The 22,666-nt window shown below is 39.5% G+C and overlaps 3 protein-coding genes across 8 annotated transcripts in view; 1 reads left to right on the forward strand and 2 right to left on the reverse strand.

Moving 5' to 3' along the window:
* The window catches only part of TNFSF13B (TNF superfamily member 13b), a 31,892-nt gene extending 21,833 nt beyond the window's left edge, over positions 1-10,059 (reverse strand). Inside the window, exon 1 of the mRNA XM_085056604.1 lies at positions 9,941-10,059. The gene's annotated coding sequence lies outside the window, so the exon portion shown is untranslated. The remainder of the gene's footprint in view (positions 1-9,940) is intronic.
* Positions 1,176-10,078, reverse strand: ABHD13 (abhydrolase domain containing 13). Of its 5 annotated transcripts, XM_085056556.1 has the most exons (4): positions 9,941-10,073; positions 9,180-9,327; positions 7,540-7,572; positions 1,176-4,402 (listed from the first exon to the last, which is right to left on the reverse strand). In XM_085056556.1, exon 4 carries the CDS (start codon positions 4,364-4,366, stop codon positions 3,353-3,355), a length of 1,014 nt encoding a protein of 337 aa, XP_084912682.1. In that variant the 5' UTR covers positions 4,367-4,402; positions 7,540-7,572; positions 9,180-9,327; positions 9,941-10,073; the 3' UTR covers positions 1,176-3,352. The 5 variants fall into 5 exon arrangements, with proteins under 5 accessions (XP_084912682.1, XP_084912693.1, XP_084912672.1 ...); XM_085056567.1 differs by lacking the exon at positions 9,180-9,327 and having other exon boundaries at positions 9,941-10,060; XM_085056546.1 differs by lacking the exons at positions 7,540-7,572; positions 9,180-9,327 and having other exon boundaries at positions 9,941-10,078.
* A 16-nt stretch (positions 10,079-10,094) lies between these two features.
* On the forward strand, positions 10,095-14,328 carry LIG4 (DNA ligase 4). Of its 2 annotated transcripts, none has more exons than XM_085056529.1 (2): positions 10,095-10,243; positions 10,726-14,328. In XM_085056529.1, the coding sequence occupies exon 2, from the start codon at positions 10,740-10,742 to the stop codon at positions 13,473-13,475; it is 2,736 nt and encodes a 911-aa protein (XP_084912655.1). In that variant the 5' UTR covers positions 10,095-10,243; positions 10,726-10,739; the 3' UTR covers positions 13,476-14,328. The 2 variants fall into 2 exon arrangements, with proteins under 2 accessions (XP_084912655.1, XP_084912665.1); XM_085056539.1 differs by lacking the exon at positions 10,095-10,243 and adding an exon at positions 10,297-10,645.
* Positions 14,329-22,666: the final 8,338 nt, after the last annotated feature.

The following is a 22,666-nucleotide window of genomic DNA, read 5'->3' on the forward strand; positions in this document are numbered from 1 at the left end:
ATATTTGCATAAAAAACATCACTTCCCTTCCATTTTTTTTTCAGTGGATTTCATAACCAATGCAATGCAAAATAGCATGATAACAGTAATTCACAAGTGCATGTGGCTAACCTACTAAGGGAGAAGAAAAATATGTGGAAGGTGGAAGAAACCACATTAAGTGTAAAGGATGCATATATGACAATTGTGTCAACTCATATCTAATACCTGCAAAATTAAAGTTTCATATTTATGCCCTGCAGACAAAAGAGTGAAAATATGGCTTGATAATAAAAAGTAATGTTGAGACACAGCCCACTTGGAAGAGTTTCAGATTGCCATAATCTAACACCATACATTTGACTTTGCCTAAGTAACAGTGTGCTCAAATAGGAATACTTCATTTGTATACAAGTGCCACATACTACTAGGGGTATTTTGGGTTGAGGGTTTTGTCTTGATCAGTGGGAAGTGGGGTTATATGCCATGTTACTTTAGAAATTGACATTTTGTGAAACCCCCCAATGGTATTTCATGGCAAGATATGACAACTTCTGAAACAATTACTTTGTCTTCATTCTGTCTTCAACAATTAATCTATTCTTTTGGCTTTATCAACTGATTTTTAGAAAAGCAGTATTTGACTGCTAATCTTCCTTTTCTCCCTTCACCTCTATTTTAATGCAATGTGAAATAGATGAAACAATCTATGCAAGCAGCTCACATCTCACTGTAGAATACATCAGGGAAAGGCAATGCTATGTGCATCAAGTCTTTTCTGCTAGACAAATACCGCCGCATCTCCCAGCCCTCCAGCCAAACTTCTCCAATATACCTTGCCCCTGTGCCCCCTTCCCCAAAAGAAAATACCACCACCCTAAGGCTGAAAAAATAGTTTTGGTTTCACTCAGATTTAAAACTATGCTGTCTATTTCTAGGTCTACAGATTTACAAAGGTGTATGGTTTTCTCAATCAACTCTAAGAAAACCTTAATACTAGTATCCCAAAAGATACTTACTGGAGAAAGCAGCAACTTCTGGTATGTATATGTTTTTTTTTAAAAATTAAAAAAAAAAATTAAAAAATCACGTTTAGGAAAAGATGTATCATTCTATCTACAAATTACTGACAACTATTACCCATGTGTACATGAGAAATATAATTCCATTAGGAGGCGTAACCATTAAGGCACCAGTCCAGGAATGCAGTTTTATTCAACCAGACAAATTAAGCACAAGCTTAAAATATTACTGTCCCTCAGAAAACAGACTTTAAGTGTGTGCTGAGATGCTTTTCTGAATCAGGACAACATGGCAGAAAAGTTTATTTAAAAATTTGAATCCAAAGGGCAATTGTACAGATTGTGTGGAAGATTTTCCAATTTGTTCTTTCCATTAAAAAAAAAAATTGCAGAGGCAAACTCAGCTGCAGCAGATGAGAAATTAAACCTGCAGAAGACATTTAAACAGCTCTCACGCTCCAATAGGGACTGAGCTAACAACATATGTCTTTGATCACAGTCATTGAGGTTAGAAGAGATCTTCAAAGTCATCGAGTACAGTAATCAACCTAACACCACCATGAACACCCCTAAACCATATCCCCAAGTGCCATGTCCAGATGGCTCTTGAATGATTTCAGAGATGGTGACTCTAACACCTCCCTGAGCAATTCAGTCCAATGCTTAACCCCTCCAACAGTGAATGTGTTTTTTTTATAATATCTGGTTTCAACCTTCCTTGATGTAAGGCCATTTCCTTTTGTCCTTGCACTTGAGACATGGCAGAAAAGGCCAACCCCCACCTGGCTACAGCCTCCTTTCAGGTGGCTGTAGGGAATGATAAGGTCTCCCCTGAGCAACCAACTCCAGCTCCCTCAGCTGTTCCTCACCGGACTTGTGCTCCAAAACCTTCACCAGCTTTGTTGCCCTTCCTGGACTCACTCCAGCACCTCAAGGGGCCAAAAACTGAGCACAGGATTTGAGGTGTGGCATCACCCATGCCCAGCACAGAAAAAAAAAAATCACTTCTCTAGTCCTGCTGGCCAGACAACATTTGATACAGGCCAAGATGCAAGATGCCATTTGCCTTCTTGACCACTTTGACACACTGCTGGTTTAGAGCCCTCTGGCTGCTGACCACTTTCAAGTCCCTTTTCTACTGAGCAGCTCTCAAACCACTCCTCTCCTAGCCTTTGGTGCAGCCTGGGGTTGCTGTGAACCAAGAGCAGAGCGCAGCCCTCAGCCTTGTTGAGCCTTGTGCAGCTGGCCTTGGTTCACTGCTCCAGTCAATCAGTATCTGCAGAGCCCTCCTGCCCTCAAAGATAGTTCTAGGTGGTCATATCTGCTAATTTTTATTATCTTTACCATAACAACTGTATATATTAATCTTGAATAATGTGATCACTGGTAACTATTTGAGTTTGTTTCTTCTGGAGGTATAAATAAAGGGCAAAAACATTTAACTATACCAGCCTAAGAGCCTGAACACAAAAACCTACTTTTACCTTGTATGACCACACATTTTGCCTTGAGAAATACCACCTCAAATGCTCAAGCAGACTAATACTAACAAATAGTTTGCCTGTACATTAGCGAGGAGAGCTTGAGGCAGAAAGGAGCTTAGATTGCACTGCTCTCTTTCTGAAAGTTACTTCTATTTTCGATGGAAAAATTGCCTGGGTAAAATTCTGAAGTAACGATGTTAGGCACATACAACCTTCTGTGCACTATTATAATACAAATAATAAATAAGAACAAAGATAGTATCTTTTCATCTTCAGCTGCAGTTTGACACATGTAAGTTTGCATAACCATAAAAACCAGTAATAACCCAGGATAGTATACCTGCAAGTATACTCTACCATTTATGGTCTTTTATATTATTTAGCACATTAAAGACTTCCCACTTTGCATAATATAAAATTTTAAGAAATAAAACACTAATCTCATGCATGGCACACTTTAAATAAACTTTAAGAGAAGCAACAAATCGTTGTGCTAACCATGGCTGTCCAAAAAGCTCACACGTACAGCAGTGAATACTGAAGAGCCTCCCATTGTTCTAAATACATTCTGTACTACTTTTGTAGCAAGTTCCTTTAATAGCATCTGTTGTACATATCAAACAAATGGAATATATGGACAGAGATACCAAAAAAGTATGAGAAAGACATAAAATGGTTCATTTACAATGCTGCAAATGTAAAAGTTATCTGGAACACCTTAGTAAAATATCAGACCTTTCAAAGTTTAATTTTACTCTTTAGGCAAGTACAGACATGACATACATTTAAAAATGGACATTCTTTTACCACTTATCACAAATCAAGGTACAGTGCAGGTACTTGCCCCACCCTAAAGAAGAATATCAATTATATTATTGTTACGTTAGATGATGTTTTCGCCATTTCTTCAGGGGAGTGACTCTTTATTACTTCTTTGATGAACTGTTCAAGTGCAGTGAAATAACCCTGGCACTGCCAAGTGTCATTATGAGTTCCATCAGGAAATATCGCCAATCTCTTAGTCCGAGCTGGGGATAATTCATAAAGTTGCTTCATCATAACTGGTGGAATTAACTGGTCAGACAACCCAGAGATGAAGAGAGAAGGCATTCTGCACTGAGAGATTTTTCTGTAGGACAGAAATTTATTTTTGTAGCACCATAATGGAAGATATCTCATCGGGAAAAAAGAGAACAAAGTGCTGGCCATGTATGGGATGCTAAGAAAGGTGTTCTCCACCACAATGGCAGAAATCCTATGGGCATTTTCAGAAGCTAAATGAATAGCTACTGCTCCCCCCAAGGAACGGCCAAAAAGAAAAATTTTTGTTTTATCAAGATCAGACCGAGTCATCACATAGTCTAACACAGCTTCAGAATCTAAGTACAAGCCTTCTTCGCTTGCTTCTCCTTCGCTTTTTCCATACCCTCTATAATCGACCAGAATTAAGTTTACTTTCAGGTTTACCAGCATCAATAAAGCATTTGGCAACCTGTGGCCAATGTTGCCTGCATTCCCGTGAAAGTAAATGATGGTTGGAGAATACGCTGCATTGTCTCCTGTGTATCTCAGCAGAATAAGATTGAGAAGAACTCCATCTTTGGTTTTGATGAAGATGTTTTCATGTGGTATACCAGTAGGCATAGGAACATAAAGGCGTGATGAAGAGGGCTGTTCAGGAAAGTAAAGCAGAACATCCTGGAATTTATATAATATACCTGCTATTGATACAAATATTAATATAAGTAGTATAATGCCTCCATACAAGTGAAAAGTCACTATCAAGGGCAAAAGACAAATACGGCAGAGACTCCAAGACCAGGAAGCCAAAGCTAGTAGCCATCTTTTAAAAAAGGTCCAAAGCATCCATGATTTTTCCATTGTAGAAAGTCAATGATCTTTTACTCCAAGTAAATCCTGCAAAAAACCCAAATGTATACATATAAATATAGGGAAAAGAAAAAGGAAGCAATTTAAGCATTTGTACTTGCAGAGGATTATTTGTAAGTCAATGTGTTGGAGCATTAACACCAAATTTGGTGGCAAACTCCCTTTGAAATTTTGAAAACCATTTGACTCTGCAAAACAAGCAGAAAAGCAATCATAAGGAAAAGCTTTAGAACTCTTCAAAATCCCATTTACAGTATTTCAGCAGGCAAAGTCCATTAACAGCACTAGAGGATTGGTTGACTGAGACCACAGTAACTTCTGCTTTCTCTCAGACTTTCCTACTAACCAGGAGAACAGCCATACAGACTGTATCAGCAGTTTGTCAAAGCTTCTCATATAAGTAATTCTAGAATCCAGAACACAAAAAAAAAGTCTTTATTTCTAAGTTGCTATGAAGCATTCAGTAAGCCTGTCCACATCACTCTCCAGCCAGCTCACCACACAACCCAGCACTGCTGTGGGTTAGTGGCTGTCTTTCGGCACCTCAGTCAACTGTGATTACAGAGCAATACCTGAGCTGCTCAGAAGAGACTCCTCTATACTAAGACACTGCATAGTATTTACATTTGTGATAGCTATTTCTGCTATATTTTGGTTCCTTCTGATTTATAATGATCATTTTCCACTATCAGAGCAGTAATCTGCATTAAGTCTTTAGCTAAATGGAAGATTGTAACATCATGCAAGACCACTGAAAACAGTCAGCTAACTACATTACTCTCTGGTCAATGAAAAGCACTGCTGAGAGACCAAACATGAACACACAGACTCTTAATAAAAACATACCCACAGCATAAAATGAGGAGAGTGGTGTTAATGACAATGGATTAAACCTTCTTTCCAAGCAAAAGAGAGAGTTACGTCTCCCAGCATCCATATAAGCTCCCACAGTATTCACTCCTGGTTCATATGCAAACAGGAAAAAAACTACCAAACTACACAGGAACTACAGTAGCCATTCAGTCTCCACAGAATTGAATAATCACACTGCCTGGGACAACACAAACTCACTTGCTTAAGAACACTGAGTTCTTCGTTTATTACTTGCAGGTAGCAGTTACACTTTAGACACAAAGTTATAAAAATCTCTTTAAATTATATACTGCAGCAATAATGTGAATTAACTCCAAAGGAATTTGACAGGTAAAAATGCATCCACGTATTTTACACCAGCCATCCTGGTAGGCTCAAGTGAGAAAAGGTGACATCTGCAGCTACAGCCTTTGCATTCCACAGATAGGAACATCCAATCTGACCAGGAAAAGCTGCATCTCTAACAATGTTATGCAAAAATTAGAAATAAATCAGAAACAAAAATAAATCTGTTACATCTTATGATTCATGTATTAATCAAAACCAATGTGATATTACGCTTTTATACGGTGCATCTACTCCAAATACCTAAAACTGGTAAAATATAAAGTAGTCTAAAAGAGCAGTTATCCTAACTTAAATCTCTTCCATTATTTATAACTTCATGTTTATTATCCACATCCAAGTATGCACAAATACTGTCTATATGAAAATTTAATTCTTGTGATCCTTTTATCTAGAAAAGAACTCACAGTGATTAGGAGACATATAAAGTAGCACTTCAATTTCCAAGAGAACTTCCTAAAGAAGTTAATAAACATTTCCTGCATTCCATTTGAAGACTAGAAGAACATTAATAATGAGACAGTAAACTGTTCTCCTTGCATACGCAATTCAACATTTTGCTGACTTTCTTACAAAATGAAAGAAACTCCAAAAATCCTTTCCCAACAAGAGATTCACAATAGTTAGAGACCTAGTGTTAAACACAACTACTAAGAGACAAAAAACCAATAAAAATCTCACAGTGATGATTTAACCATTTTGCAAATGGCTATCCCACATACACTAAGGATAATTATTTGGAGACTGATACCAACAGCTGATCTTATAAGCCATGTTAGTTTCATTTGTGCACCACTTCTATTTTTATTTCAGCAGGCTAATATTATCAAAATGCTATACTACTGAGATGCTGCTGCTGTGAGATTACTTCTGATATATATACATATGTATATGTATGTGTATATATGTGTATGTATATATATATAAATACTTTGCTATTGGAGTTGCAAAGCCAGTACATCCTACAACTAAAGCCCAACATGCAGTAAGTAGTCAGCAAGAAGGGCAAAAACTACACAGCCACAAACGTTTAACACTGGCTGCATATATAAATAAAGCTGACTACTTTGTAATACCAAACAATTACATTACTTTTAGTTTCTTTCCAGCTACATGAAATTTCATTAGTTCCTTTCATTTCCAGGCCTTCATATCCTATTGAAAGATTTGTTAGTTTGAGAACTAACATATAAGTTTCTACTAGGTTCTTCCCCACCTTCCAATACAGATTAAAAAAAATCACTAGAGCAGAGAAGGACAGCTTCCCAAGCACACAGGCCTAGAAGACACTCTGAGCCAAATCAATACAAGCTCATTCTCAATAAAGCTACAATCCACGTTTTCTATGGAGCGTAAAAAGCAATAGACCTTCCAAACCTTATATTGAACAGTAGGAGAGGATACAAACACAACCAAACTTCTACTTGAAGGACAGAAAAAGAAAACGGTAAGTTAACACAGTAATTTTCAGTGAGTGATCAGGTCAGCACTCTTTGAAGTGTATGAGATTTGAGACTCAACATACTGCAAGACAACGCACACAACACACAAAATTATCTTGGTCCTTATTTCCCACTCCTGGTGTACTGGATGGGAAGTTATAAACCTTTCAAACAGTTTACAATGTAACACCTTATGATGCAAATACTCTGTCTTGAATTATGAAGAGCATGTGTTGCAATTCTCCTGTATCTAATTTTGTGACTAATAGGGTGCCAGAATAATCAGGGAAAAAGTGTGAGTGTGGGATAGGAAAGGAAAGGGAGAACAGTGTATTTAGACTTTGATGTCTGACGTGGTCAACCTGAGAAACAGAGCAAACTCACCACCTTGACAAACGTGATCCTCTCTCTAGATAAGACCCCTTCTGTTCCTAGGCTACAAGAGCCACTCATGGACTTGCCCCATAATTGTCTCATGTCCCAGTTACGGCAAGAAGCATTCACCCCTTTAAGTTCTTGGAGGGCATTCTCACTTCACTAAAAAAAAATCAAAACTTTTTTTTAAGAAACATTGTATTGCAGCACTATTTCAAGTACTTGTAACTTTGCAAACAGCCAGGTTTTCCTACAACAAGGAGTCACATGCCTTTTTACAGCATTCACAGTATTTTATAATCACTGATTATTTAAACTAAGTTAAAGGCTAGGTAAGTAAGTTTCAACTTCATATCAGGATATACACATATGTTGATACACACACACACCCCCCTGTAACTATACATCTCCATTGCTGAATCCACAGCCTAGGAACTACTGCAGACCTCTATGATGATGATCATATGAGCTTGAGATCAGATGAGCTACAAGTCCCAAAGTTAGGTAACTACTGAAGATAGAACTCACAACAACAAAAACTTTGAGAAAAAAATAAACTCTTTATGATCAAGGCATTTTAACAATATTTTCCTTTGCCCTAACACAATTTTTAAATGGTTAATGTTATTATTGACTGAAAAAAAATCACAAAAATTCAAGTGTGTATTTAAAGTGCTGGGGAACAATGTTTTGTTCATTTTGAGTGGCAGCTGAAATTACTCTTGTATCTGCCACAAGTTCTGTTGCTTTGTCTTTGCCTACATTTTTAATATTAAAATGTACTCTTTTCACACACTAATCATATAATAAAACATTTACTTTTAGATGTAATGATTTCCCAGGATTCATCTCTGCCCAAAAGACAATTCCATTTACGAATCTTGAGTAAAATTGCTTTTGAATTACATATGTAATTTACTGTTTATCTTGTTACTTGAAAGATACACTTAGCTTTTGAAAGAAAACGAAGTGATAAGAGCCAAACTCCCTAGAAGTTACAACTGCTTCACTAATGAGACTGCACATCTCATGCTCCTCCTATCAAGCTGAATGCATATTTGAAACATCTGATAATCTTGAAAATGTCTTATAATGAAGTTCAAGAATCACAACAAAATGTCCTAGACTATAACAATGTAAACACACAATTATAATAATTTAATAATACAACATATATATCGTGCATAAAAACAAAGTTATACCAGATTTACATTACCTCTTTAAAACTAACTTTTACTGCATAAGAAACTTTAAATTAGTGCTAAGAAGTACAATCAGGTGTTTAATGGCTACTTTCTTATTAAGAGCTTTGAAAAAATGAAGTCTTAACTGCAGTCCTTTGGATTTCAAAACAAACAAAATCAGATATTTTATTAAGCATTAAGAAATACCTAAAGACATCTGTTTGTTTCTACTTCACTTCCTTTTCTTAGACTCTACCTCCTGCAGATACACACAAGAGTTGCACAAGCATTGCATTTACTCATACTTATTCAGAAAACTTCTGTAAGTAGTACTGTTAAGTCCTCAACTGTAAAAAGTTAGTTTCAGAGAGGGAAGTGATCCGGAAGAAAACCTACAAGCCTAGGAAGGACAAGAAAAATACACTTTCTTAGTAGTAAAATCTTAGAGACACTCATTAAAAAAAAAATAAAAACAACAGCAAACTAGCAACTCCTAATGAAGGAAAAAGCACAGTAAAAATAACTGAAGAGTCACACATTTAAGGGCTCTGGTTTTAAAATCAAAGAGTCACTTGTCCTACTTACTTCAAGCAGCCAACATCCACAGCTGTGCATCAAGTTGTTCATATTCACAACTGAAAATGTTTTCCCTTATTTCGCGTGGTACTTCTCCTCCCAACTGACAAATGTTACAAACTATCATCACAGCTCAATGTCTTGAATTACGATTATACTGCGTAAAAAAAAAACCCAAACAACAAACCAAGGCTGGCTATATTCGAACCCTAGCTTTCTAGGGACCATAGGCTCTTAAACCATAATGCTTTTCAAGCTTGTTAAATTATTCCCTTTTTGACTAAAGAGAAACACTCAGTTCAGCCTTTTCAAAACAGTCACTTGGCCCATTAAGCACATTGCAGTTACCACCAGCCCCACCTTCTACAAGCACTCATTCGCGGGAATTGTTCTATACGGCAGTAGAGACAAACGAAACACTGGAGCAAGACATTGCTGCCAAGAAGCTAAAGATCTCCCGGGGCTTCACAGGAAGACACCTGCAGGAACTTTTAGCAGCGCTGTCAAGGGAGCAGCTCCTCGGCAGCAACGTCCCGCTGCGAGGGCACGGGAGCCGCACACCGCCCGGGAGAGCGTCCCGCCTGCCGCCGCTCCGGGGAAGCGCCGCGTTCGGCCCCGGAGAGACCGCGAAGCCCAGAGCGAGCCCGAGCCCCAGAGCGAGCCCGAAGCCCGCCGGCCGCCCCCGCCCGCCCCGGCGCGGCCTCACGGCGCCAGCCCCGCTCCCCTCCCGTGCCGCGGCCGCGCCCGGCCCGAGGCGCCGCCAGACCCACCCGCCGCATCCTCCCGGGCGGCCGCCGCCGGGGCCTCGGGCCAGCGCACACCCCGACGCGCAACTTCAACCACCGCTTTTTCCTCCCGAAGCAGGAAGTCACCCCAGCCGCGGTTCCGCTTCCAGGGCACAGCCCCGCTGTTCTCCCTTCTCTCCCCGCCTTTCCCCGCCCCGGGCTCCGCCAGCGTTCTCCGCCCCGGCCCGGGGGAGGAGCGCGGAGCGCGGCGTCACCAAGCCGGCCTTGCTTTTCCGGGGCGGGCCGAGGCCGGTGTCAGCCCGGCTCCGGAGATACTCCCGGCTCCCCGTGAGTCTCCCGTGGGGTGGCCGTTCGTCCATCGTCGCGGCTGTCCCGTCCCGTGCGGGGCTGCGGGGAGCGCGGCGCGGTGCCTCTCCGCGGGACGAGCACCGGCAGTGGGCCCGCAGGACGGGCCGTGTCGGGGGCAGGCTGCGTTCTCCCGGAAGGCGGAGGAGGAGATCGGGCTCCGAGCAGTGAAAGCTCCCGCCTGGGCAGCAGCAGCGGGAGGGGAGCGCGGTGCCTTTCTCCTGCCTTGAAGTCCTCTGCCTAAGTGATGACAGCGTTTCTGTGTCGCAGCCTCGCTGCTGAGGTTGACCCTTTACTAAGGGCAGTGGTGCCAGCTGGCAATCTTTAAAATAGTGGTTAAATCTTAGTTAGAAAAACGAGAAAAAACGTAAATCCTAATTAGAGGTGTGGTTTTGTTTTTTTTTGTAGACAGAATAGCGTGCTGGTGTTGTTTTTATAAATATATGATTTTGTTTCTTTCCCAGCGGAAAACAGACTCATGGCTTCTGCAACTGTTTCACAGCCTTCTAAAAAAACGGTGGCCTCTCACGTGCCTTTTGCAGATCTGTGTTCTACTCTGGAGCGAATACAGAAGTGTAAATCTCGTCCGGAGAAAAGCAAGTATTTCAAGGATTTTCTGGATTCCTGGAGGAAATTCCATGATGCACTTCATCAAAATGAGAAGGATGTCACAGATTCCTTTTACCCAGCTATGCGACTTATTCTTCCACAGTTGGAAAGAGAAAGGATGGCATATGGAATTAAAGAAATTATGCTTGCGAAGCTCTATATTGAACTGCTTCATTTACCAAAAGATGGAAAAGATGCTGCAAAGCTTTTGAATTACAGAACACCCATGGGCTCTCGTGGAGATGCTGGAGATTTTGCAATGATCGCATACTTTGTGCTAAAACCTAGGAGCCCAAAGCAAGGCAGACTGACAGTAGAACAAGTCAATGAACACTTAGATGCGATAGCCAATAATAATGCTGCTAAAAACAAGGGTCAGTTAAAGAAAAGCCTTCTTCAGTTAATTACCCAGAGCACAGCACTGGAACAAAAATGGCTTATCCGAATGATTGTAAAGGATCTAAAGCTTGGTCTTAGTCAACAAACTATATTTTCCATTTTTCATCCTGATGCTGCTGAATTGCACAATGTTACTACTGATTTGGAAAAAGTTTGCAGACAACTGCATGATCCGTCTGTCTCACTTAGTGATGTTTCTATCATGTTGTTTTCTGCCTTTAAACCAATGCTTGCTGCTATTGCAGACATTCAGCACATTGAGAAACAAATGAGTAACCAGACATTCTACATAGAAACTAAGCTGGATGGTGAACGTATGCAGTTGCACAAAGATGGGGATGTGTACAAGTATTTTTCCAGAAATGGGTTTGACTATACTCAGCAGTTTGGTGCTTCGCCCCTTGAAGGTTCATTAACACCATTTATTCATAATGTATTTAAGAGCAATATACAAAATTGCATTCTTGATGGTGAGATGATGGCTTACAATCCTGCGACACAAACCTTTATGCAAAAAGGAAACAAATTTGACATAAAAAGAATGGTTGAGGACTCTGATCTGCAGACTTGCTTCTGTGTATTTGATGTTTTGATGGTTAATGATCAGAAGTTGGGGCATGAAGTACTAAGCAAAAGATACGAAATCTTAAGTAGTGTATTTACCCCAGTAAAGGGCAGGATACACGTTGTCCAAAAGAGAAATGCCAGAACAAGAAAAGAAGTAATTGATGCTTTAAATGAAGCAATAGATAACAGAGAGGAAGGGATTATGGTGAAAGATCCCATGTCCACCTACAAGCCTGACAAACGCGGGGAAGGATGGTTAAAAATCAAGCCAGAGTATGTCAATGGACTGATGGATGAACTGGACCTTTTAATTGTTGGTGGTTACTGGGGGAAGGGATCACGTGGTGGAATGATGTCTCATTTTCTGTGTGCTATTGCAGAGACGCCCCCTCCAAATGAAAAACCAACCATTTTCCACTCCATTTGTCGTGTTGGCTCTGGCTATACTATGAAAGAGTTGTATGATCTAGGCTCGAAATTGGCTAAACATTGGAAACCTTACCATAGGAAGGACCCTCCTGGTAATATTTTGTGTGGAACTGAGAAACCTGAAATGTACATTGAACCTTGCAACTCTGTCATAGTTCAGATCAAGGCAGCTGAGATTGTTGACAGTGATATGTACAAAACTGACTGTACTTTGAGATTCCCCCGAATTGAGAAGATAAGGGAGGACAAAGAATGGTACGAGTGCATGACTTCAGACATGTTAGAAGACCTCAGAAGTAAAGCACAAGGAAAGCTGGCATCTAAGCACCTTCATATAGATGAGTATGATGAGCCACATGAGAAAAAAAGGAAAACTGTTCCAAAGGTGAGGAAGATAATTGGAATAGCTGAGCAATTTAAAGCTCCTGATCTTTCTAGTGTAAACAAGGTTTCAAATTTGTTTGAAGATGCTGAGTTTTGTGTTATGACAGGAACAGGAAAATACTCAAAGTCTGAGCTGGAAAGCAGAATAGCCCAATGTGGTGGCAGTGTGGTACAGAACCCGGGTCCAGACACTTATTGTGTCATTGTAGGAGCTGAGAATGTCAGAGTGAAAAACATCATTGCTTCCAACAAATATGATGTGGTGAAGGCAGAGTGGCTCCTTCAATGTTTTCAAACCAAAATGCTGGTGCCTTGGCAACCAGCCTTTATGATTCATATGTCTCCTGACACAAAAGAACATTTTGCTCGTGAGTATGATTGTTATGGAGACAGTTACACAGCAAACACAGATGTTGCACAGCTCAAGGAAGTGTTCTCAAGAATGAAAGACAATAAGACAATGGCTTTGGACTTGATTGCAGAGCTAGAAGAACGTTATTCATGGAACAGTTGTCAGCTCAGTATATTCAGAGGAAGCATTGTTTATGTGGACTGTTACGCTGTTGTTAATGAGCCCAAAAGCAAAATCCCTGGAACGACACTAACAATTAGAGCTTTGGAACTCCGGTTTCATGGTGCAAAAGTAGTTTCTTGCCTTGAAGAGGGTGTCTCCCATGTTGTTGTAGGAGAAGATCATTTACGGGTTGAAGAGATGAAAGCACTCAGGAGAACATTTGGGAAAAAGTTTAAAATCGTATCCGAGCTGTGGGTAACACACTCAGTGGAGGAAGGAGTCGCAAAGAATGAAAATCAGTACTTAGTTTAAAGCAGTTTTTAAGATTGGAGCAAAGGCATGATTGGACATGGTTTTTGTGAGGTTGCCCTAAATCTTCGTGTGTTTTTCATGTCTGTTTAAAGCTGGCTCTGGTTAAAGAATAACACTGCATTGCTGAAATCAGGGGAAGGCTTTTAATTTTACTGTTGCGGAAGCAAGAGGATGCTAAGCTATGTTGGAGAAAAAAAACACCACAAGATAAATAATGTAGGCCTTTTAATCCACAAACAGGTCTCAGGAGAGATTTAATATTTTACATAAATAAAATGTGCTTGAAACTGGCTAGTTTGTTTTAGCTTTAATAATGCTTGCCTCCATTGTTCAAAATGGAGACAATAATTTACAATTTTATGGAGATTCTGCTATTTATCTATTGTTTAGTTACCAATTTGCAATCACATTCATATTTTTGTGGACTTGTTTCGTATGTATTCCATATGCTAGAGAATTCAGTAATTTATAAACTTCATCTGGACTGCTTTGATTTGTTTACATTGGTTTTGGCATTGAGCACCACACATCCTCGGAAGCACTTTGATTTTAGGATATTGTGTAGATCCCATGTTTCTTTGTGTAAATGCCTTTTGTAAAATAGAACTTAAACTTTTTATTGAGGTGTCAATGAATTAATAATGACCTATATATGTATGAAATACAAATCAATCACTTAAAAATTTTAATAACTTCCTGTGCTCATTATAGTTTTACTGTGAAGTGTGACAGGACTAGGCTTTTAAAATTAACCAGCAGTTTATCTTTTAAAAATGCTTCTTATGTTATGTAGCATTAATTCCCAAATACCCAGTTCAATGTATATTTTTTAAATTACTAAATAAACTATTTTTGAAGTCTGCCTGGTATTTATTTTTAGTAAGCAATAACTTTTAAAAACCACAAAACTTAGTTTCTTATTTTGCTGTTAGATAATGATGCATTAACTTTGAGGGGAGAGGCCTCATTTCTTGTTATGTCAGCATTGGTATCAAACAGAAATGGAGTTGGGCAGACCACACAGAGCCAGTTTCTAGCTAACCTCTTTCTTCAAGACAAAAGTTCCGGTAAAAAGAATTGGGAAATGTCATATGCAAGCTTAATTGGAAGGAATGTATTGATACCTCTTTGTGTATTAGGACCTCCCTTATTATTTGAAATGTACTCAATAGGTAAAATGAAATAGCCACTGTCTGCAAATTTACTGTCACCCGGCCTGCTTTGCCCATATTCTCGAGTGGTATGGTGAGACTGTGCTGTTTCTTGGTGAGGATACTGCCTGTATTGCTTTTCCCCCAGCATGCTTCCCCTCATGGAGCAGCCCACTTGCATCCCTTGACACAACAGGGATTTGAATGAATGAAGGAAAGCTGTCTGCCTTGCTTCTCTCTTATGGAAATCCTCACCTTCTTTGTCCCCTTGATATTCATCTGGTATTTTGGCTGCAAAATCCTTTCCAGAACCAAATTAAAAAATGGTGGAAAGCTTGTCATCTTTTTACTGTAGTACATCTGTTTGGTAAACACGTAAAAACTGTGTGGTTCCTGTTGCTCAGTTTCCAGTTACTCTTTCCTGAATGAGTACATCTCTATGTTTTAAAAGTCTGTATTAATATCCTTGAAAAGCAGAAGATCCATTTTTTCAGGTGAAATCAGTCAAAATCTGTCAGCTAGTGTAAATGAGAGGTAAGATGTACTATTCAGTTTATGGCTTCTCAGTTTAATCTGGTGAGAGATTTTTAAAAGCTCTGTGGTTTGTTTGTGGGGTTTTTGGAATATTTGGTGTCACTCTTTCTGTTAAAATACAATCAAAAGCCACTTAATCATTCCAATCTATATGTAATCACAGTTTGAATTCTTTCAAAAGAGGGACTTGAAGTTTTAAAATGTTGTGAAAATGATTAAAAAGTGTTCATTTGAAGGTGACTAGGGAAATGCCTTTTAACATAGTTCAACTGAGCATAAAGTATCTCCAGCTGGTAACAGCTGTTGTACCACAAAACAGTAGATGGGCCTATAACATTTTATGGTACTGTTTTTTGCTGTGAGGGGTAGGAATGAGAGAACTCTCTGTAAGTTTGACTTATTTTACAATCCTAACAACGAAGGTGGAGCTTGTAGGTGTAAGTAAAATGTGTCTCCATGTTGCTTTCTAGAAGCAAGGAAATTTAAAGGCATCAACCTCAAAATTACTTTCTTTTAGAAAAAATATGTTTAGCATTATTTTTGGATGTTTTTAACAGATGTAGCTTTTTATTCTTTGTAATTTTGGGGAAGATTATCTTCAGAGAACATATAAGGGATAATTTAAATTCAAACTGCAAGCATTAATGTTCACAGCATGTGATTGTATTTGAAAACTGACATAATAAGAATGTTTCAGCATGTATAATTGTCACTGGGTTAGTGACAAAATATATTTAAATTAATTCGTCTGTTAATGTTACAGGTAGAGCAACTATGTAAACCTATGAAACCAGAGTTCACTTTTCTCCTGTGTCATGTATCATACATAAAGTAAAATACAGTTTTCAGGACTAAAGTTGCCAGAAATAAGATACCGGGAGTTAAAAAGAGGATTGTTACACATAAAATGAGTGGGTATGGTGTGAGGAATTGTGCATTCCATTCTCTCAATCTTTCCCAGGATAGAATGAATTCATGTAGTCTGGTTCTGTATAGAGTTGTACTAGTTAGAATAAGTTAACTATGGTATTACCATCACTTTTTATGAAGTTAAAATTAGCCTTTTGAAATAGATTCAAGTAGAAGGTTATTTGCTTTTTTTTATAGAAGTCCTGTTTCTAATTTCAATTTTTATAGCTTATCTAGCATTTTGTGTTTTATTATAGTACAAGACCAGCTTGATAGACAAAAGTAGAACACTAGATGGTTTTCTCAGCTTTAGGAAGCCTTCTGACACTGTCCTATAATATTTTCATAGATAGCTAATGATGTAGGGGCTAGATGCATGGACAGGGAAGTGGACTGAAAGCTGATTGAAATGCCAGGCTTGAAGAGTTATCATCAGCAACTGGGGTACAAGACAAGAGGCAGTGGGCACAAAATGAAACAGGAGCTTTTGCTTAAAATTACGAAAACTCTTACTGTGAGGGTGTTGAAACACCAGAACAAGTTGCTCAGAGGGGCTGTGGAATCTCCATCCTTGGTGATATTCTGTATGTATCAGATTAGATGTATCTTGCTCTACCTGACCCTTCAACTGTGTAGCATTCGACTAGATGATCTCTAGAGGTGCCATCCAGCCTCAACTGTTCTGTGAATCAGGTCTGAACTGAATTTCCCACTCTGTCTTGTGAATGGTCAAAGTTTCAAGTGATGACATATACATTACAAATTTAATGGAATTTTTCTTTCATTTGCAGGACAACATGTATTAATATAGCTAGCTCTCTTTATCAGCTTGACTTTTAAAGCTACCCACTAAACTGGAGGAAAAAAAGCAAACCAAGAAAATACAAAGCATAAATCAAATTGAGTTACAATGAGCATGAACATCAAGGTTGTTCAAAGTCTCCTGAGCAGTGGAAAGAACTCTCTGCTGTGTATAGATGTTTAAATACTAGCCATATCTGAGAGAACAGAAGAGCTGGTTTTCAATTTGAGGTGATACGTAGCTATACCAATGGTGAAAGCAAAAACAGGTTCCAGTAACTTAACCACTTTCATCTGATTGCCAGTCTTCATTTGGGAGTGCTAAAGTAACAGCCTCTTTCTTGTGATGGTAGACTTTTCAAACATAAATGCTATGCATCCAAGGAGGAGGTAGGATTTCTCTGCATTCTTGCACATGGATGATTCCTCCTGCAGCTAATATGCTACAGCCTCAGCAGGCTTTGCTACGGCAGGAACAACAGCAACCAGAGGCAAAGTGTTCTCGGAAATCTATGTTTTTAGCTTCCACATCTTACACCTGCAGTTAATGCAATAACTGTCTGGTCAGAGGCAGTTGGATAGGGGTTCCTGTCGGTGCATAGATACATGTATTCAAGTAAAAGACAGCAATAGATGTGTAACACAGCTAGTCTCAGCTTAGTTTTTGTGGTTGCTTTTTTCTTCTTGGTCTCCCACAGCTTCTTCCTAGAGCTGGCCTCTTTTGCCTAGTGTATTGTAGATTTTATATGACAGACCTGTGTGCTGCCAAAGTGGAATGATTTTATGCATACAGTTTAAAGTTAGTTTTCATCCCTCTCTGTTATGCTTCAGTCTGCCCAGGTTCACATATAATTATACCACAGTTACATACGTCTCGGGTTTGGGGGTTTTGTTGTTTGTTTGGTTTTGATTTGTTGTTTTGTTTTTTGGGTTTTTTAAAAGTTTTTATTTTACAGAAAATGTCTGAGTGCTATTACAGTAATAAAAAATTTAAGATTATTCAAGGCAAAAGTAAGTATGAAGATGATAGGTATCACATTGTTCAGGTCTCCAAACATGGTGGTATGAAGAAAGGAGAAATAAACAGGATAGCCAGTTTTGCTGATTACATCTCTCTGTAACTGAAACACAGCAGGTGCTTGGAGCAGACTGCCTTACACACTGCTAGAGCAGCTACCAGGACAGTGAGGTCACATGCATTAACAACATTAAAAAATTTAATAAATGAAAGGAAACCGATAAGGAAAAACATAATTTTACTCTTTTTTTTTTTCCTCTCTGAATTATGAGGTAACTAAAATATTTTATTTCTATATTGATATGTCTAAATTCTTATGCTTGATGATGAAGATCTGTATAAACAGAACAACTGCTCCGTACTGATCTCCTACAGATTCCTGGCAGACACTCAGTAAAGGCATCTAAGGTGCAGTACAGATAATATTTAAACTTCAAGACTGAAATATTTAACTATTTTTTAGTGACTGGGAGATATAAAGAAACATTTTATCTCTAGGAAGAGACTTGAGGAATAAGACCTTATTACATCTTAATAAGTAATGGTACAGGAGAAATATTCTGCTATATGTGTTTTGGAGAACCTGCCTTCCTGACCTGTATTTTGGAAGACACGGCCAATTCAGCCTTTCCAAAATCATGCTTACATTTGCTCTCAGTGTAAAATGCTTTTAGAATTACATGGTATTTGCCTACATGCTTTGTGCTGGGTTGTATTTATTGAGGAATTCTGGTCTGACTTACACAATTCTGTGGTTATTTCAGGGTGCTGAACCCTTGGCCCATGTTTTGGCTGCTGCTCAGGGATAGACTGTGGGTCAGTCATGACCCTGCTCTGGACTTCTGCAACTCCATGATTTTCTGTCCAGCTCTTGCGAGTGAGCTCCAGAAATTGCATGGAGGGGGGGGGGATTTGTAAATCAGAGTATCCAAAACCTGCTAGAGCATGTGCAAATGTGCACACGCATATAGAGTGTGTTTATATGAGTGTATATATATTTACATATATTTATATATATGTGTGCACACATATATACAAATATATATATAAATATTGAGAGAGAGATTGATGTGGCTTATGATGGCTGTCTTCTGCCCTCACCTCTTATTATTCCTTCATCTATAGCAATGCTGAGGAATATTTTTAGAGATCCCAGAAGAGGATGGGAAAGCTAGGCAAGAATTTGTGACAGTGTTGCAGTATTGGTACATACAGAAGCCCCAGGCTAGCACACCTACACACAGTCACTGGCATGACTGTGCCTTGCACACAGACCTCTGCCTCCCCACCCAGAAAATGGGCTGTGAAAGTTCTACTTGGTCAGTAGAAACAAGAAGTTCCCAGGACTCAGGACATTTCTTGCATTTTGCTGCCCACCACAGAAGTGGTTCCCAGTTCCCATTATTTAAACTGTATTGTCAACCACCAGCAACTATTTCTCATTCATACAGCAAAAATTCTCATTTCTTAAATCAATCTGGTCATGTAAAAGCTGCACCTTTAGCCCTGGTCAGGCCCTTCTAGCTGGTGCTTCATCACTATTTTGGAGAATGCTATGTGGTTTAGACCAAGCAGCATTATGGACAACAGTGTGGCTGGCAGTGGAAGGCCTGTGCCATTGATCTGCCTAGTCAGGATGAAGGATTGAGCCCGAGTTCAGCATCTGGCATGGAGAAAGCCTTGAGACCATGGAAAATACATGCTATGCCTTGGATTATGATCAGGATCAGAGAAGAAGCATGGGGAGGTGGCTGGACATGGGCTGAGCTCCATTGTGGGAATTGGAGCTCATGGGAAGTTGATGATTGGCCATGCAGTTATAGGTAACATCAAAACAGAAAGAGTTCACAGAGACCAAGAAAATACACCCCAGCTGCCTCTTACACAGGCTGAGGAGAGATAAAGAGTTCTATGTTGACATAAGCAAAGTGTTCTGGGTGCATGTCCAGCAAGGGCAGTGGCAACACTTTGCTGCTCTTCAGTTAAGCTTTCATCCACAGTTATCTGCCCTTTGGCTAAATTCCAGAATTTCCATAGGGAATTTCAATACCCATTTATTATTACACAAAGGTTTCAGCAATCAGCCAACACACAAATCACATATTATCTTTTACAATTATATTAAAAGCTTACAGGAATTAAAATAAAGATTAAAATCGTTTAGCAGCATTCACACAATAACAGTTCCCCAAAGATCAGCACAAGCAATCAAACATTGGCAGGAAATAAATAGTTAGGCAGGTGGCCAGTGTAGATAACTTGGCTCATCAGTATTCGAGGAGGAACAGCCTTTGCATTGTTAGTCAGCCTAATTTCCCCCTCCACACAACCACCACCTCCAGCCCCTGCCTCTCTTTTTTCCACTACTTGCTTCTTTTTGGGTGGGGTTGCACCCTGCTGTGCTAGGTCTGGTTTTAAATGCTGCTGAAAGAGGATGACAAGTTATTTCAATTAATATGTTTTTCAGGATGACCTGGAAGTTAGTTAAATGCAAATAAAGTTTATGCACCAGCATTAAGCAGTATGTGCTGAAAATGGTGTGAAATAATTTCTGTGTACAAGGCAAACAGACTGTGTTACATACATGAATGTACTGTGAGCAGGTTCGAGATGATCAAAAGGAAGAAATAAGTTTTGCTGATATATCCTTCTAACTTAAATGTGACCCATGAGTATTATGTGCATCTAGCTTCAAAGCAGAACTGCTTAAATTTGCTAAACAGCCTCTGGAGATCTGCAGAGAGAAATCAGGTCTGCCTGTGTCCAATTACTTGTGCAAAAACTTCCCTCGCTTCCATGGTATCATGCAGTTCATTGATTTAGGTGTCCAGCCTGTTCACTGCAGCTGTAAGCTTAGTGCTCTGTGAAGACTTTCTAAGATAAAATGGGTCCTCTTCCCAGAAGTTCTTCTTTGTAAAGTGGTCAACACATCCTCATACCCCAGAAATTCAGAGGTAGAATACTTGTCCTAATGTGTCCCAGAGATGTCCGTAAAAGTGAAGTACCAAACTGAATGACTGAACATCCGACTGCCTGGTTCTCTGACTAATGGACCATTATACAAAAAGGGGCCTCTAGAAACCCCACAAACTGGGTAAAACACTGTGTGAGAGACTGGTTAATGACTCAAACAACTGACCTCTTAACTGCCCAGGTGCAGAGGGCAGTGCACACCCATCACAGGAGACTACGGCTGGGAGTTGAACAGGATAGGGGAGAAAGATGGTAAGAGGCAAATCCCAAGAGGCAGGATAGTGCTTTCTATCATGCCAGTGTCCTCCCTTACATGATAGTTCAGGTATAAAAACTCCCCTCTGGGAAAGTATCTGGACATTCACAAGTAGCCTGAAGGTATTCTCCCCTTCTGGTGATTTGTTGTTGACTCCGCTGTCCTGACCTGAGAGGCAGCTGTAAGATCTTAAAACATCAAAGACTTCTGAAGTATCCCATGATCCGCAACATTACATGCTTCAGTGTGAAACTCCAGTAATCATACCTTCATGTGCCAGGGAAGGTATTTGGATGTTCCCACCTGAGCACATATAAACCCAGTGGATGCTGTTTTGTGGCTTTCCCCCACCCCTGATGGATCAAGACAGTGACCATCACTTTGACCAACAGACTTCAAAATTGCAACAATCAAGTCTTGTGGCAGAATCCAACAGGGCGTGACAATGCACCTTTTTACTCTTATTCTTTCTCTTTTTCCTATTTCTTTCTATCTCTCTACCTCATAATTATTGTTAAATAAAAGTCTATATTATTGGCTTCAGCATATGGTCTCATTTGCGCCTCACTTCAGGCAGTTGCATCTCTCTAATAATTTTAATAATTACATCTTAACACACTGTTAAGGGCAAAGAAAAATCTCATTAACTGAAAGAAATTTACTTCTTTCTTTTTTCCTCCAAATTTAGTTATCTAAGGAAAGACTGGCACACAGCTTGAATTCTTCCTCAAGTTGGAGGAACGTAAACTATTCTTTGAAAAGGACTGGTAAGCATCCAGATTTTAGAATGGCTTTGTAACCTTGATTCCCGAATGAAGTTTTTGCCATGGGAAGTTTCAGTCTCGGCTCTCAAAGTTGTTTATTTGTTTGACATAATAGAGAAGTCATGATAGGAACTGATACAGCAATCCATATAAATTCCCCAACCATTGGCCCACGGGATGTAGTGAGAAGTCCAGGGCTGTACAAATTCTGTGTTTCCAATGAAGTCCCCAGTTATAGAGAGAGACATCAGATACCACAGTTCTTCTGCTGGTTGAAAACACTGATAAATTTCCAAAATATCAGGTCACAGTTTCAGTTTGGGGCAAGAGCTTACCTGTCAGCTTCCAAATTGCTCCTGATTGATTAGGAAATGTTAAAAGATACAGGGGTGCAGTCTGAAAACCGGATTTATATAGTGCTTCCAGACAAGTTGACCCTTTCTTGCAGTTAGGCCTCCTTGCCCTCCATTCCAAATCATTAATTGGCTGCAAATTACCATCTTACTGGTTGCAATTAGACCTTCCCCTTCAACAGCCAGATTTCAAAGACTGTACCAGGCAGTGGGGAGTGCAGAACACTTATACCTCAAAATTCTCTCCCTGTCCTAGCTCTGCCACCAATTGCTCTTGGTCTGTTTGGGTTTTGGTAGCATCCACAGAAACTCAGCATGGCTGAGTCATTACCTGTTTGATGTACCCAGCTGATGTAACTCTTTGTAACACTTTGGACACCTGTAGCTATTTGCAAAGAGACTATGACAGCATAATACATACAGCTATATAGT

This window comes from Lichenostomus cassidix, chromosome 1 (assembly GCF_008360975.1).
Source record: "Lichenostomus cassidix isolate B80296 chromosome 1, HeHo_3.0, whole genome shotgun sequence".
In the NCBI taxonomy this organism is placed as follows: domain Eukaryota; kingdom Metazoa; phylum Chordata; class Aves; order Passeriformes; family Meliphagidae; genus Lichenostomus; species Lichenostomus cassidix.

Coding starts and splice junctions, on each gene's coding strand:
- LIG4 (XM_085056529.1), top strand. CDS start 10,740: ATGGCTTCTGCAACTGTTTCACAGCCTTCTAAAAAAACGGTGGCCTCT.
- ABHD13 (XM_085056546.1), bottom strand. CDS start 4,366: ATGGAAAAATCATGGATGCTTTGGACCTTTTTTAAAAGATGGCTACTA.